Here is an 18,250-nt window from a genome sequence, read left to right as displayed (position 1 = left end):
TACTTAGCATGCATAGCGGGCACGCATCAAAACGCTCAAACACTATTTGTTTATAGCTTTGTTTAACTACCCCCTCAGTGGCTCAGTGGTAAGAGCGCCTAACCTTTGGATCGAAAGTTCCGAATGGTAGTGAGTTCGAATCCCACCAGGGTCAGGAATTTTTTCATTTATTATAAATTAATAAATGAAAATAGTTTCTGTCCTTGTGGGATCGGTACTCACCGAAGGGACCGCAGACGTTCGGATACAATTAGCGTCTCTTTGTAAAGACAATGACGTAGACTTTGCAAAGTAACAAGACACTTACTCAACACACACACACTACACATTACACCTGAGTTAGTGATAAGTTATACAATTACGTGGCTAAAGGTTCTAGTTCTAAACCAAGGCCAGAATCAGAGAGAGAAAAAAAAGCTTTGTTTAACCATAAAAAAATTAATTTTTAGCAGTGCAAACAACCAAAACCGGTATAATTTGACTTGAACTTTCAAATGGGGCAATAAGAAATGTTTTATTTTTTTAATCAAAAGTTATTCGGGTTCACAAATTGCAATTTTTCGATTTTTTGAGAGTTTAACTGCGTTTATCTCGAAAACTATGAAAAAACTTAAAAAAAATTTTTGTTTAGAATGACCCAAAGGGGTATTCCCATCTCGGCTCACTATAATCCTTTAGTCCTTTATGATAACCCAGGTACATTTTAAAAACTCCCCAGGTCGGATCGATGATTAACGGGTAGGTATTAGTACCCCATTAGTAGGTATAGTCAAACCCGCGTATGGGAATAGCTTTCGTGCCAAGCAGATATATTCCTATAACCGGGATATTCCTTTAACCGGTATTCTAATAAGCGGGTTCGACTTTATAATAATAATTTTATCTTGGAATTATAGATTGGGAAAAATTTCTTATTAACATAGAAAAACATCCTACCCACAATACCCTTCCTTCAATATTGTACAGAAATTTTGGGTTTTTTTGCGAATTTAAGAAACAGTTTCTCTTGGTTGAAAATGTTAGCCGTGGAATCGATTTCGCTACTGATACATAGGATAAAGCTTGGTTAAATGTTTGACATTTAACCAAGATGTTGTCAGCATCCAGACTTCCACTATCCAGACTATCCAAAATTATTTGATAATAACAATTAATATCACGAGCCGTGCTGGTATATTTTATGTCCCCAAAATTATATATCTATGTATTTGATAAAGTTATTCTATAAATGTATTTTTTCCATTGAGATGTAAAATTATTTGATAGCAACAATTAATAACCCATGAGCCGAGCTGGTATATTTTATATCGGGCAGTTTTCTTTGCGTTGACTTGGGACATTTTTAAAAGACCTACTTGTTTCTTTTGCAAATACATAAAAGACTTGGGTAAGTTATCTAGATAGAGGAGGCTTTTGTAAAGCTGGCCCTGGCGAAAGCACTATCCCACATAACAATTTCATGTTCTTAGTATATTCATAGAACATACTTTTCAGAAAAAGTATATGCTGAGAATATGCGTAATTATCATTGGGAATGTGCAGAGCAGATGCTGAGTATATACTACATTACAGTACTTAAACATTCTATTTATATATTTAAAATGTACTACCGCACTTCTTTTCAGTATATACCAAGAATATACTTTTTAGAATATTCTAAGGAGGTGCAAACCTTCTATTTATATACTTAGAATGTATTACGCACATCTTTTTAGTATATTGCTACGTCCACACTGCGTTCCTTTTAGCGTGCGCTAAAAGCATGCCGTAAGAATTTCCGCAATGAACACCTTGTCACCGTAGTGATGCGCTAAGACATTCCTTTTTACAGAGCTCCGACCCGATTTTTCATAGCGCACAGCGTGCAACCGTAGTTCCACGGCAGTTGGATTTTTGTGCGTTTCGACGTTCCTTTTATAATCATTTTTAGTCACTTTTATATTATTTAATGTTTATTTTGGTGTTTTTTTTTTGTGGTAAGGATGAATTGTTTTAGAATAAGTTTGATGTGTTGTTTATGTTTCATTATAACCAATAAGAAAATAATTTAAAGTAAATAAAAATAAAGTTCGACCACGAGTCAGGATCCTGTTAACCGAGATACGATAGTACCAAGCGGCGCCGCTAGGAGGAGCACTCTATCAATGCGTCTCAGAATACTTTAACGAAACGTGGTCATTTTGTACTCTAAACCGAGTAAGGTATGAAAAAGAAAAGAAAATAATCGTTTTCGTTTTGATGCAATTCGAGTCTCTTGCCATCCTCTGACACCGTGTTTCGGGGTCTCTACCCCTTATCAAAGAGGCTATGCAAGTAGACTGAATTGAATCAACTCGAAACGAAGAAGAACTGCATATATTAAAATATCTGCAGAAGAGTGTGGTTAGACTGTCCTCTAACGGGGAATGACAAAATAAATAAAAATAAATTTCGACCACGAGTCAGGATCCTGTTAACCGAGATACGATAGTACCAAGCGGCGCCGCTAGGAGGAGCACTCCATGAATGCGTCTCAGAATACTTTAACGAAACGTGGTCATTTTGTACTCTAAACCGAGTAAGGTATGAAAAAGAAAAGACAATAATCGTTTTCGTTTTGATTCAATTCGTATCTCTTGCCATCCTCTGACACCGTGTTTCGGGGTCTCTACCCCTTATCAAAGAAGCTATGCAAGTAGACTGAATTGAATCAACTCGAAACGAAGAAGAACTGCATATATTAAAATATCTGCAGCAGAGTGTGGTTAGACTGTCCTCTAACGGCGAATGACAAAATACATAAAAATAAATTTCGACCACGAGTCAGGATCCTGTTAACCGAGATACGATAGTACCAAGCGGCGCCGCTAGGAGGAGCACTCCATCAATGCGTCTCAGAATACTTTAACGAAACGTGGTCATTTTGTACTCTAAACCGAGTAAGGTATGAAAAAGAAAAGAAAATAATCGTTTTCGTTTTGATTCAATTCGAGTCTCTTGCCATCCTCTGACACCGTGTTTCGGGGTCTCTACCCCTTATCAAAGAGGCTATGCAAGTAGACTGAATTGAATCAACTCGAAACGAAGAAGAACTGCATATATTAAAATATCTGCAGCAGAGTGTGGTTAGACTGTCCTCTAACGGGGAATGACAAAATAAATAAAAATAAATTTCGACCACGAGTCAGGATCCTGTTAACCGAGATACGATAGTACCAAGCGGCGCCGCTAGGAGGAGCACTCCATCAATGCGTCTCAGAATACTTTAACGAAACGTGGTCATTTTGTACTCTAAACCGAGTAAGGTATGAAAAAGAAAAGAAAATAATCGTTTTCGTTTTGATTCAATTCGATTATTTTCTTTTCTTTTTCATACCTTACTCGGTTTAGAGTACAAAATGACCTTCTTCTTCTTCTTTAGGTGCCGTGTCTGTATTCAGACGTTGACCGTCATCATGTTTACAATTTCCTGAAATCTCTCTCTATCGGCTGCTACGCGAAATAATTCTTCTACTGTGCAGCCACACCATTGTCTAATATTACGCAGGCATGAAAGTTTCTTTCGACCAATCCATCTCTTTCCCTCCACTTTTCCTTGTATTATAAGGCGAAGCAGATGGTATTTAGGTCCTCTAATTATATGGCCGAAGTATTCTGTTTTTCTCCTCTTTATGATGCTTATGAGCAGACGTTCCGAATTCATCATTTGAAGAACATCTTCATTGGAAGTGTGCGAAACCCACGATATCTTTAGGATTCGTCGATAGCACCACAATTCGAATGCTTCTATTTTGTTTAGCATTGTGGTTTTTAACGTCCATGTCTCACAACCATACAATAGGATAGACCACACATAACATTTCAGCACCATCTTTCGAATATTCATCGACAGGTTTCTATTACATAAAACTGGTTTCCAGGTCATAAAAGCCTTCCGTGATATTTCGATCCTAGTTATTATCTCTTCATCAGAGTCACAATTTACATTTAACCAGCTGCCAAGGTACTTGAAATGATTTACCCATTCTAACTCCTCTCCATCAAGAGAAAGCTGACCTTGATCTATATTAATCTTTCCAACTGCCATCCACTTTGTTTTTGAAATGTTGATTTTAAGGCCTCTCCGACAGCTTGCTTCACTGACTAGATTTAGTAGTGTCTGAAGATCTTGTAAATTTTCAGCAAGAATGGCTGTATCGTCAGCGTATCTAATATTGTTGATTACTTCTCCGCCTAGCCTTACTCCCTCTTGTCTGTCATCCAAAGCCTCCCTAAAGATTTCTTCAGAGTACAGATTAAAAAGGGTGGGTGATAAAACACAACCTTGTCGTACTACACGTTTTATCGGCAGTTTTTCAGTACGACTGTCTCCAATTTGAATAGAGGCTACTTGATTGTAATATAAGTATTTCAGCAGTCTTATATCGTAGTGGTCAAGTCCTGCTGCCTGCAGGCAATCGAAAAGTGTATCATGTTGTACTCGGTCGAATGCCTTCTCGAAGTCGATGAAACAAACATAAACGTTCTTTCAGAATTCACAACTTTTTTGTAATAGAACGCGCATACAAAATAGTGCTTCTCTAGTTCCTAGACCATTTCTAAATCCAAATTGCTTATTACCCATTCTAGTTTCGCACAGAAGGAATACTCGGTTTTGTATAATACGTAAAAGTATCTTAAGTGTGTGACTCATCAAACTGATTAGTCTAAAATCGCTGCATTTGGTGGGCCTGCTTTTCTTTGGTAATGTTATAAACAGTGACTCCAACCAATCATCTGATATTTTTCCTTCGTTGTAAATTTTGTTAAAGAAAGTAGTCAAGTAGGTAATGTTTTCCTCATCCAAAAGTTTAAGTAGCTCAACAGGGATTTGATCTGGTCCAGGTGCTTTATTGTTTTTGGCTTGTTGTATTGCTTTTATGACATCTGACTTCACTGGGACCTCTGTCTAATTGATTGTCACAGGTAGTATTTGGAGCATTTTCCACAATGCTCCAAAACGTGGTCACAAAATGACCACGTTTCGTTAAAGTATTCTGAGGCGCATTGATGGAGTGCTCCTCCTAGCGGCGCCGCTTGGTACTATCGTATCTCGGTTAACAGGATCCTGACTCGTGGTCGAAATTTATTTTTATTTATTTTGTCATTCCCCGTTAGAGGACAGTCTAACCACACTCTGCTGCAGATATTTTAATATATGCAGTTCTTCTTCGTTTCGAGTTGATTCAATTCAGTCTACTTGCATAGCCTCTTTGATAAGGGGTAGAGACCCCGAAACACGGTGTCAGAGGATGGCAAGAGACTCGAATTGAATCAAAACGAAAACGATTATTTTCTTTTCAAAATAATTTAATTCGTAAATTAAAATGAAAAATAAACTATAAGAATATTTATAAACATGCTCATCTAAATAGAAGGCATTAACTAAAAACAGTTTTTAAGACAAAAGTTAATAGTAAAGTTGTTTGCACAGTAAACATACAAAGTACTGTGTATTACAATACTACTGTAACAGGCAATAATTGTCAAATGAAGAGTAACAAGATAATAATACCTATAAATAATACCTATAAATAGTACATATAAAAAGCTCATCTAGATGGAAAAACTGAAAAACAACTAAAAAAAGTTTTAATAAACCTAAGAAATATTGAAATTTGTTTGGAGAGTATTTAAATTAATAAACCAGAATCTGCAATGTGTTACAACAATGTTTTAGGTTAAGAATTAGACAGAATGTTACCATATTCAATGTGTTTAGTATATTCGGTACGATAATATTCTTTGAAGTATATGCAAAGAACGTGAAATTTAGAATGTTTTTTATGGAACATGCTCTGCTTGTACTACGCATATACTAAAAAGAATATACTCCGACGAATGTTGGTACTATATGCTTTGAACATTATGCGAACATCATTGCTATGTGGGATATTATTTTATGTTTGTATTAATTTTTCTCTTGTAGTAATTGTTTATAGTTGGTTTGTATTTTAGGTTTTGCTCAAGAGGAGAACAATACGAAAATTATGGAAACATTTTGTGAACATTCATCCCATAAAGAACACTGTTGGAGTCAGCAGGCTGAGGAAAAAACTGTACATCAAAATATAACAACTCAGACTGGAAAAGGAACTTACAGTTGTGAAATTTGTTCTAAGCAGTTTTCTAGAACGCATTGTATGAAAAAACATTTGAGAGTGCACACTGGAGAAAAACCTTACAAGTGTGAAATTTGTTTTAAGCAGTTTAGTTATCAACAATATTTGAAACAACATCTGAGAGTGCACACTGGAGAAAAACCTTACAAGTGTGACATTTGTTTTAAGCAGGTTAGTCAAGCAAGTGATTTGAAAAAACATTTGAGAGTGCACACTGGAGAAAAACCTTACAAGTGTGAAATTTGTTTTAAGCAGTTTAGTGAAGCAGGTTCTTTGAAAACACATTTGAGAATGCACACTGGAGAAAAACCTTACAAGTGTGAAATTTGTTTTAAGCAGTTTAGGGAAACAAGTCATTTAAAAGCACATTTGAGAGTGCACACTGGAGAAAAACCTCACAAGTGTGAAATTTGTTTTAAGCAGTTTAGTTGTCGACAACATTTGAAACAACATTTGATAGTGCACAATGGAGAAAAACTTCACAAGTGTGAAATTTGTTTTAAGCAGGTTAGTCAAGCAGGTGATTTGAAAAAACATTTGAGAGTGCACACTGGAGAAAAACCTCACAAGTGTGAAATTTGTTTTAAGCAGTTTAGTCAAGCAGGTTCTTTGAAAACACATTTGAGAGTGCACACTGGAGAAAAACCTTACAAGTGTGAAATTTGTTTTAAGCAGTTTAGTTCTCGACAACATTTGAAACGACATTTGAGAGTGCACACTGGAGAAAAACCTCACAAGTGTGAAATTTGTTTTAAGCAGTTTAGTCAAGCAGGTTCTTTGAAAACACATTTGAGAGTGCACACTGGAGAAAAACCTTACAAGTGTGAAATTTGTTTTAAGCAGTTTAGTTCTCGACAAAATTTGAAACGACATTTGAGAGTGCACACTGGAGAAAAACATCACAAGTGTGAAATTTGTTTTAAGCAATGTAGTCAAGCAAGTAATTTAAAAAAACATATGAGAGTGCACTAGTGTTACTTACTTTACTTTACTTAATCAGTAGACCCATTTATACCTTTCGGTGTTGGGCCATTTATAATACAATTCATTAAATTACAATATTTTACAATCTTCTGAATTGTCCTAGCTCTTAACGAACTTTCTCCATTCCTTCCTATTGAATTCCATCGGTGTTGCTTCCTGCCAAGTCTTACCCTTACTCTGCAGTATCTGGGAAATGTCATTCTTTAATGGGTCTTTCTCTTTTATTCTTCCCTATCGGTTTGGCGTCCCACAGTCTTTTTACTTGTCTATTATTGTCCATCCGGGTTAGATGTCCGAACCATGCCAATTTTTTCTCCTTGATTGAGTCGAGTATCGGTTTGATTTTGAGTCTTTCTCTTATTTCTTCATTTCTGATTCTATCAGTTCTTTTTACTCCGATCGTTCTTCTAAGGTATTTCATCTCTGTTGCCTGAATTCTGCTCTGATGTCTTTTGTTTAATATTCAATTTTCTGCTCCATATGTCACCGTAGGTCTATATATTGTTTTGTATAGTGTCATCTGGGTCTTTATTGATATTTCTTTGTTATTAAGGAATCCTCTATTTAGTGCTTGGAATAGCTTTCCTGTGTTTTTCATTCTGTTGTTAAGATCGTTCCTAAGTAGTTGTATGAATTTGTCTGTATTATTTTTTGTTGGTCCATCATTACTTCTATTTGATCTTCCGTCCCTTGTTTCCTTGATATTTTCATTATCTGAGTCTTCTCTTTGTTTACGTTTAAGTTGTATTTGCTTGCTTCTAGGTTCCATTTCTCTAAGTTGTATTTCAGTTTTTCTGCTGTTTCCGCAATTAATACTATGTCGTCTGCAAATATACACATCTCAGCGTTTATCATTTGCATTCTGTTCCAACCGATGCAGTATTTCTTGAATTTTTCTTACATTCTTTCACTATCTCATCTATTACATTTATGAATAGCACTGGGCTGAGACTTCCCCCTTGTCTAACTCCTTGAGTTGTTTCAAATGGTTCTGACTGTATATTTAACATTCTTACTGTATTTGTTGTTTTCATGTATATACTCTTTGTTGCTTCTATCAGTTCTTCACTTACTTCCTTCTTCTTTAGGCTTTCCCATATATCTTTTCTTTTGACTGAGTCGAATACTTTTTCTCAGATATATTTTTCTTTAATGCTTTTTCTATTACTTGTTGCATGGTGAATATATGGTCTTGTGTGTTGTGTCCTTTCCTGAATCCACTTTGTACGTCCTCTTATTTATGTTCTATTTCTTTTCTGATTTTCCTTTCTATTATGGTTTCGTATACTTTTGCTGCTACACATAGTAGTGATATACCTCTATAGTTCTTACAGTCTCTTGTGTTTCCTTTCTTGTATATAGGTATAATTACTGCATTTGTCCATTCTCTGGGTATTACTATTCTCTTCCCACTAGTGTTTTAAAGGTCCGGAAAAATCGTTTTTTTTTTCAAAAAAAACTGTCGGTTTTTTTCGTTTTTTTTTCGAAGGTCCGGAAAAGAAACCAAAAAAGTTGATTGAAATGAGGTTGTTTTTGAAAGAGTGATGTATAAAATAAAATTCTTTTTAAAGACAGATCACATGCTACGATTTTTTTGCGACGGATATTCTTGAGTTGGGATTGATTTCATGTAATCGAATGAACTATCTTTTAGTAAAGTCGTCCCAGGAACGCAACTCATAAATATTGGCGATATCATTTTAAAGTCGTCTACTTTAAAATGTATAATTATACGTCTGAATTGCCAATATAAATGAGTCAGATTAAATAAATTATTAGAAGAATTTTTTTACTTAGCAACAACATTTTTGTTTATTTTAGTAGTATTTTGTATTTTGACAACGAAACCCGATTTGGGCTTCGAAACGTTAATAAATTCATTTTTTTAGCAAAATTGTGGCTTATTTCCCATAGAAAATACTTAATTATAAAAATGCCACAAGGAAATAGCTTCATAACAACATATAAAATAAAAATTAAACAATAACAAAATATATATTCTCTCAAGTAATACAAAATAAAATTATCAATATTCGTATAAACAAAACAAATATAACGAAATATATATTCTTTTCATTAAAACAAAATCAAACCAATAATTGCATTAACTTGAAAGCAAAATAAAATACTGTTTCTAAATCAATACTTTTTAATCTGAATTTTCCTCTATATCAGAAATTGTACTTTAACATTCTTCATCGCCATCGTCAGAAGTCTCATTCTCTTCATGATCATTCATTGTATAATATAGTAAGTCTTCACCTTTACCAAATTCCACTTCGAGTGATGTGGCTTTTATATTTATGTAAATATGTATGTAGTAATCACAATCTCCAGTGTCATTTTTTTTTCTGTTTTCCTGCGACATTTTCATCCGAAATATACAAACATGTTACTGCGAAGTGCAACAAGTTTTTCAACTCGGGGATTTGTAAGTCTGTTCCTCTTTTTTGAATGTATGTGTTCAAATGATGACCAATTTCTTTCACATCCAGAAGAGGTTGTTACCAACTGAAGCAAACGTACTGCAACAGGTTGCAAGGGTTGATTAGTACAAAGATCTTGTCACCACACTAATGGTTGGCAGTCAATTTTTCTTGCAACTTTCCATAAAAGAGATCTTGAGAAAATCCTGTTTTCGATTTATATATTGCTGCATTAGTAAAAATTACACTTGCCTGTAGATTGAAATGAATTGCAATTTGTTGACAAACTTCTATATAATTTAAAATCTCCTCGTCGGAAAGGCCTTCTCCTCTAAATCGGGGATCCACAAAATATGCAGCTTTATGGATGTCTTTGCAGCAAAAACTTATTCTCTTTTTAAGATGACGATGTATTTTATTACAAATAGGACTGGAAAATGAATTATATTGGTATACTATGTAACGATGTGATGCCACGACAAGCGATGAGCTGTTCTAACAGAGAAGACCGAAGGAGTGTCAGCGTTGGCGCATAGCGCCACTGGAGGAAATTGAAGGAGTAGTGACAGCAAGAGCATATTTAAAGCGAGTCACTAGAATGATAAAATCAGTCGTAGAATTGAACTAACCATGGCTCAACAGCTGCTGCTCGCGGATTGAACGAGCTTTAGCTGGCTTGGCAAAGATACACCGTTTGTGAGGTGGGACTATGCCTAGGCGGACGCCACAGTAGTGACGTGGGTCTTGCCATGATCGTTATCGCAGTATCGATGAGCTGTTCTAGCAGAGACGACCGAAGGAGTGTCAGCGTTGGCGCATAGCGCCACTGGGGGAAATTGAAGGAGTAGTGGCAGTAAGAGCATACTTAAAGCGAGCCAGGAGAATGATAAAATCAGTCGTGGCTAGCGAATTGAACTAACCATGGCTCAACAGTTGTTGCTCGCCTATTGAACGAGCTTTAGCTGGCTTGGCAAAGATGCACCGTTTGTGAAGTGGGACTATGCCTAGGCGGACGCCACAGTAGTGACGTGGGTCTTGCCATGATCGTTATCGCAGTAGGCGGTAGAAGCGAGGAACGAGTGACTGCATTGCAGTGAAATGCGGTTTCCAGGCTATGTTGATTTAACGTAGCGAGATTGTTAGTGTATATGTTACAGTTCAAGTTGATTCTCAGTTAGAGTTGACTCCAACTAGTTGGAGTCAACTCCAACTGAAACGAGCAGTAAAAGTTGATTTTAAAAATTTAAATCAACTTTTACTAGTTGGAGTTGACTCTTCCTGGATCGATTCAGTAAATGTTGATTATACGAGAATCTCAAGTGCATTTTTGATGAGTGTGCGTTTCTTTGTTTTGACTGTTTTAACTACTTATTAGTATAGTCTGTAACGTCGCCCCCGTTAGGTAAATTATTCTGATTTGATTTTTTGCACAAACTTACTCGAAAGAAATACATCCGTATAACAATCCTTATAACAAATACACAGGGTGTCACGCGGTACCGCGGTCGAAAAATTGTTTAATAGTTATTTATGTACCAAGTCAGTAAAGTGGCTCTTTATCGAACGAGTCTGATATTACGAGCAGAGGAAGTGAAGCGAGCAACAGACGCGTTCGATAAAGAGTATTGAGGTGGTGCGTACAAAATTGTATCGTCAATCATGAATCGTACTTACAACTTTGGGAAATTTTTTTTAATTTTAGACGAAATAAAAAATTCGTATGACAGTAATGACAGATGACTTTTGCATGATGGCCGGTTTTGAATTCCGGTCGGTAATTCATTTTGAAAGGACAAAACCTCAAGGTTCATCAGAAATCAAGATAACAAATCCGAAGGAAATGTTTACACCAACTGAAACTGTGCCTGATCTTCTGTGGCTCTAAGGGAGAAGCAGAGACATTCCCGGCCTCTTAGGACGGAATGGACTCATGGAAGCTGTTACAAGAGACATACCATACCCATGAACTAACATTTATTATTTGTGCAGAAAACTAGGAGAAAATTATCAAATGACAGCATTCTAATAAAAAATAAAGTTTTGGAATGTAAAAAGTGGGTTTTGCCGAGACCGTTAAAAATTTGCAATTTTCAACTTGTACTTTAGACCGAACGGTTCGTCTGAAAAAAGTAAATAGTGATATTTGTAGATAATTTTAAGTACTCTAATTTCTGTTAACAGACCATTTACTAAAAGTTCATAGTTTTCGAGATTTGAGCAAAAAAGCGGAAAAAAGCTGAAATTTTTCGCCTTTTTCGCGATTTTTTCAATGTTCCGGCAAGAAATTTTGTCCGCAAACCTCATATTCGGATTCAGCAGCCCAAAATCCATATATAATGAAAGAAATCAGAACTACCCCAAAACTTTCCTAGTCAAAACACAATTTTATTGAATCATAACTAACTTGATCAAGCATCTTAACAGCTTCCGAAATAATAATATCGCTCGTTTGCAAAGTTTTGCTGAAAATATTGTTCCATGTCACGACATAGCAGATAAACTTTCAAGTTGTTTAATTTTGTCATCAATGAGCTTGTGATGTTTCTTGTGCCATTGTCGTATTTGTTATCAAAAATTGAGTATAAATGCTTCGTAAATTTTCCCCATATTAAAACAAAATATTTTTAATGAGTCAATTCTACTCCCCATCGCGCATTTGAAAGCGGTTTTAATGTAATAGTGGGTATCTCATTCATTATGACATTCCACTGTAATATTGATGCGAAAAAACATACATTTCTTGAACAATTAAAAAAATTGTTATTTACAATGAGCATTTAGCAGCATCATTTAGCATTAAATTACGGGTGTAAGCTCCATAAGGAACATAAAACGCACGAGGATTCATGTCTAAAATTATTTTTTTTTCGAAGGCCAATATTTTTCCCCTCATATTTGCCCCATTATCATATCCTTGGCCTAGTAAATCATCTAAATCATAATTCATTAATTTCAAAAATTCTAACAAATAATTTGATAATCATTGTCCGCTAATATCAGTAACCGGTAAAAAAACCTAGAAAATGCTCTCTAACTTCGGCAAGCTTTCTTGACGGATTCAGACAAACGAACCTAACAACAATATAGTAAACTAATTACTATTGTATGTAAATTTTGAACAGCTATATCTTTTTTGTCCTACAGAAAAACAAACAAATGCAAAATATTTAAATAAGCAAAACTTACTTTTTACTCTTTGAGATTTTTGGGATCTCAAATAATTTTGAAAAAAGCATTTTTTTGCAAAATAAGAAAAAATCACTTTCAATAAAACCAAATTTTTACATTTTTTTACAGATATCTAAGTAATGTAACTTGTAAAGCGGTAACGATTAATTTGATTTATGATGCTAATTAGGAGGTAACTTTTACGATTTTTTTTTACCAAAAAGAGGTACAAACTTTATTTTGAGCGTAACTTGCTTACTTATAAATGCCAAATAGACAATAAAAAAACAAAAATAAAGCTTTTTTAAGTTTAAAAAAGCTGTAATGAGATTTCCCTGAAAAGTGCTTCATTTTTGGGTTATGTCACGTTGAAATATTCGATTTGGAATTTAACGAATAAGAACCTGCTTTTCATTAGGTACAACTCTGCCTCTACTGGGTATACAGACATCATATTACGTACACCATTTTTTTCACTTTAAGCTTTAACTTTTTTAAGCATTAATAGCCTGTGTAAAAAATACCGAAAGTGCACTTATATATTTGATATTTATAGTTTTTTTACGGACAAGAAGCGCAAGTTTTAGCCTAGCAAGTGTTCGGCTTGCGCCCCTTGGACTTGGCGCCCGGGTGCCTCGCACCCCTTGCACCCCCGGGTTGAGACGGCCCTGCCCTGACTAATCCTTCTGTCCTGGAATAAGATTACGAGATTAAGATTTTTATCAGTATCAGAAGATGAATTAATATTAAATAATATCCAATATTGAACTGGGTCAACTGTATTCAACAAAATATACGTAACTGGAAAAATACCCCAAAGCTGGTTAAAGTCGACCTTCGTAACTTTACCCAAAAAAGTAAATGCCAAAACATGTGAAGACTACAGAACAATTAGCCTAATGAGCCACTTACTCAAAACGTTTCTGAAAGTGATACACGGCAGAATATATAAAAAATGCGAAGAACAGATATCATGGACGCAGTTTGGATTCCGCGATGCCTTAGGCACCCGAGAGGCTCTATTTGCTGTCCAAGTGCTTATGCAAAGATGCAGGGATGTTGACTGTGACGTGTATATTTGTTTTATCGACTACAAAAAGGCGTTTGATAGAGTAAAACATGATAAACTCATAAACATCTTGAAAGAAGCGGGAGTAGATGATGGAGACTTGAGAATCATATATAATTTGTATTACAACCAAACTGCCAATATTAAAGTGGATGATCAATTGACAGAGGCAGTCTCCATAGATAGAGGAGTGAGGCGAGGATGCATCCTGTCCCCGGTACTATTTAATATATACTCTGAATGTATCTTCGAGCAAGCGCTGGGAGAACTACAGGAAGGCGTATTAGTCTACGGAGTGCGTCTTAACAACATTAGATATGCCGACGACGCTGTAGTTTTTGCAGACAGTCTAGATGGTTTGCAAAGAATAATGTCGCGCATATCAGATATAAGTAGAGAATACGGTCTCAATACGAAAAAAACAAAGTACATGGTAGTCAGTAAGCGCGAAATATTAAATACACAGCTTTTGGTTAACCGACAACTAATTGACAGGGTCGACAGCTACACATACCTTGGTACCAACATAAACAGCCAGTGGGACCACTCAAATCAAATAAAACAACGCATAGGAAAAGCGATATCAGCGTTCATAATGATGAAGTCTCTTTTCAGAAGCCACAATTTACCTCTTCCTACCAAAATCTCTATCATCAGATGCTAAGTACAGTAGGAAAAATGAAAGAATACCCATGAACGAACATATATTATAATTACAATAATTATTATTACATGTACTTGCGCTGGGCAATTTTCTTTGTGACACGGTGACAGGAAAATACAGCGTGTTTTATATGTTCGTTCATGAGTATTCTTTCATTTTTCCGACTTTATTTTCTACGATATTATACGGAGTAGAGGCCTGAACACTTTCCGAGATTTCTTTGAGAAAACTCGAGGCATTCGAGATGTGGTGTTACAGGCGCATTTTGAGAATTTCGTGGGTGGATCGTGTGACTAATGTTGAGGTTCTACGTAGAATAGGCAAGGAATGCGAGATTATTAACACAATCAAAGCGCGCAAACTAGAATATCTTGGCCATGTTATGAGGAATGAACAGAGATATGGCTTGCTGCAACTCATTCTTCAAGGCAAGGTATTTGGAAAGAGTGGACCAGGGAGAAGAAGAATATCTTGGCTTCAAAACCTGAGAAAGTGGTTTAATACATCGACAACCGGACTATTCAGAATAGCAGCAAGCAAAGTTAGGATAGCCATGCTGATCGCCAACATCCGGAACGGATAGGCACCTTAAGAAGAAAGAACTGGGTCAAGATTGTGTAATATCGACTAACATTTGCATTCATTGTTTGTTTAAATATTAAGTGTACGAATCCTTGAGCCACTTGCTGGTGCTGAAGAAGCAGCCTGTGCTTTGTAACAATAACACAATAACACACTTTGATTATTGAAAATAATATAATTATATGCGATAATTAAATATAAATATATGCGATAATTACCGGGGAATATCTGTCACAAGCACCATCAGCAGAGTTTACGGAAAAATTATCCAAAAAAATAATAGAAGAAGAATACAAGGACTTAGAGGCCGAAGAGCAAGCCGGTTTCCGCGCTGGCAGATCCACCACTGACCACCTATATTGTGTAACACAGTTAATAGACAAACAAATAACCTACAATCAAGAACTGCATTTAGTGTACATAGACTTAAAAAAAGCATACGATACTGTACCACAAAGTAAACTTTGGGAAGCCCTCGAAAAAACTAACATCAGTCTGAACCTCATTAAAGCTGTAAAAAATCTATACCAACATAATATAGCAAAAGTTAAGCTAGGCAAGGAAATCTCGTCAGGATTTGAAGTGAATAAGGGTCTTAAACAGGGCTGCTGTCTATCGCCGACACTATTTAAAATATATTTAGAGCAAGTTTTGAAGTCCTGGAAAAGGAAATGTAAGAATATGGGTATACTGCTAAATGATGATAACATGCTATACACTCTATGTTTTGCGGATGATCAGATTTTTATGGCCCAGGATTATCACGATATTGAATATATGACCCGAAAAATCATAGAAGAGTACCGGAACTGGGGTTTAGAAGTGAATACCAAGAAAACGGAATATATGTGCGTTGGAGGCATACAGCAGGATCTAGCGTTGGAAAATGAAATAACTATTAATCACTGTCAGGAATATAAATACTTGGGTCTTACAATTACACAAGATGGAACGTTGGACAAGAATATCCAAGAAAGGTGCACACAAGGAAGGAAAGCTATCGCATTATTGAACAAAATCCTATGGGACCAAAGTATCTCCAAAGAAAATAAACGTAACATCTATAACATCATTGTTAAGAGCATTATAACATACAGCAGCGAAGTTTGGCCACTTAAAGAAAAATCCGAAAATATGCTCAAAACAACTGAAATGGACTTCTGGAGAAGATCTGCTGGTATATCAAGAATACAAAAAATCAGAAATACAAGAATATTGGAGATAATGGATGTAAAGCATACAATAATGGACGATATAAAAACAAAGCAATTAAGATGGTTTGGCCACGTACAACGTATGGAAGAAGACAGATTACCCGAGCAAGTGCTACGATGGGCACCAAAAGGACGGCGGAAGAGAGGAAGACCTAGGAAAAGCTAGATAGAAGGAATCCATAGGGAAATCGGAGAAAGAGGCTTGAACCAAGACATGTGCTACGATCGAGAGCAATGGCGATTGGGAATCGGAAGACGTCGTAGAACGTTATGAACCGATTATATATATATATATATATATATATATATATATATATATATATATATATATATATATAAAGCAGTTAGGTAATGAAATTTATGACTGCAACCTCAAAATTAACAAGATTTTATATATATATATATATATATATATATATATATATATATATATACAGGGTGGTTCATCTTATTCGCCTCGTTGAAATTTCTTCACAGAAATATACAGGGCCTTTAATACTACAACCTAAAAATAATGTAAATTATACAGGGTGTTCCAAAAAAAAGTGGTATATCAAAGTTATATTTTTTCTTATGGAATGCCCTATATCTGATGACATTATTGAATTGACCTTAAAAAATAAGCTTAACTTTCATAAGGGTTCCCTATACCTAAATACAGGGTGTTTTGATTTATTTCGATTTTTATAAAAATGTAAGGTTTTAGAAAAAAATAAATATCTACGAATCTAAGAAGCAGTAACAAATTCTTTCTTGGATCTTAATAATAGACTATTTAGCATACTTAAACAGATGCTTATTGCAACAAAATTTCTTACAGGGTGGTCAAAATATGATATTGTTCTATTAACAAATTCAAGCTGTAATAACTTACTTATTTTAAATGGAACACCCTGTATCTTACTAGTCTATCGCGTAGAAAATTTACTTAGCTTTCAATTTGTACTAGGGTTTCCTATACCTATCTTTTTACAGGGTGGTCAAAATATTAGATTTTTCTATTAACAAATTCAAGCTGTAATAACTTACTTATTTTAAATGGAACACCCTGTATCTTACTAGTCTATCGAGTAGAAAATTTACTTAGCTTTCAATTCTTATTAGGGTTTCCTATACCTATCTCCCTTCATTTTTTAAATATTTAAAGATTTCCTAATTTGTAAGCTTTAAAAATTAGAATTAAGTACCTATGTCGTGGTTATGTACAACACATCACCAACACCGGCAATATACTTAAATATCTTAGTCAAGATAGTTTCATTAATAAAATTCACATTTTTATCATTAAATCACACAGAGTGTTCTTATTTTAAATGACATACTCGATATTATATTCTTTATAATGGAAGATATTTAAAATCTCTTCAATTCCATGTTAACATTCTCAATACACATGTTATTCTGTAGTTATAAATTCCCATGTTATTCTGTAAATACCCATTTTTACATATTTTTGTACAATAGGCTCGTTTTCGTCAAAGTAGTCATTGCATTTAATTGTTTGTAATTGCGATTTAAAGATTCAAACAAAAAGTGGCGTTCTTAAATTTACTTAATAACCGTTGGGTTAAGATATGGAAAATACTTATACGGAATGAAAATAATTTAAATATCTTCCAGAATACGGCATCTAATATAGGGTATGCAGTTTAAAATAAACGTATTATTCAATTTCACATGTAGGCCAAAATCAACTAAAATAATACAACACTCTGTGTGACTACATGATAACACTGAAAATTTCATTAACGGCAGTATCTTGTCTAAGTATATTGCCGGTGTTGGTGATGTGTTGCACATAAACACGACATAGGTACTTATGTAATTCTAATTTTTAAAGCTTGCAAATTAGGAAATCTTTAAATATTTAAAAAATGAAGGGAGATAGGTATAGGAAACCCTAATAAGAATTGAAAGCTAAGGAAATTTTCTACTCGATAGACTAGTAAGATACAGGGTGTTCCATTTAAAATAAGTAAGTTATTACAGCTTGAATTTGTTAA

The 18,250-nt window shown here is 34.9% G+C and overlaps 1 protein-coding gene across 2 annotated transcripts in view; it reads left to right on the top strand.

Annotated features, from left to right (window-relative positions):
* The window catches only part of LOC126892664 (zinc finger protein 226-like), a 43,821-nt gene that overhangs the window by 22,236 nt on the left and 3,335 nt on the right, over nt 1-18,250 (top strand). Inside the window, exon 3 of one of the 2 annotated variants that reach the window (XM_050662307.1) lies at nt 5,977-6,311. In XM_050662307.1, coding sequence (XP_050518264.1) covers nt 5,977-6,311 — 335 coding nt within the window. Of the gene's footprint in view, nt 1-5,976; nt 9,264-18,250 lie in introns of those variants that run through there. The other variant, XM_050662306.1, reaches the window with a different exon arrangement.

This window comes from Diabrotica virgifera, chromosome 9, assembly GCF_917563875.1.
Source record: "Diabrotica virgifera virgifera chromosome 9, PGI_DIABVI_V3a".
Classification (NCBI taxonomy): domain Eukaryota; kingdom Metazoa; phylum Arthropoda; class Insecta; order Coleoptera; family Chrysomelidae; genus Diabrotica; species Diabrotica virgifera.
Note: the sequence above shows the minus strand (reverse complement) of the source record. Positions and strands in the feature narration are given on the sequence as shown.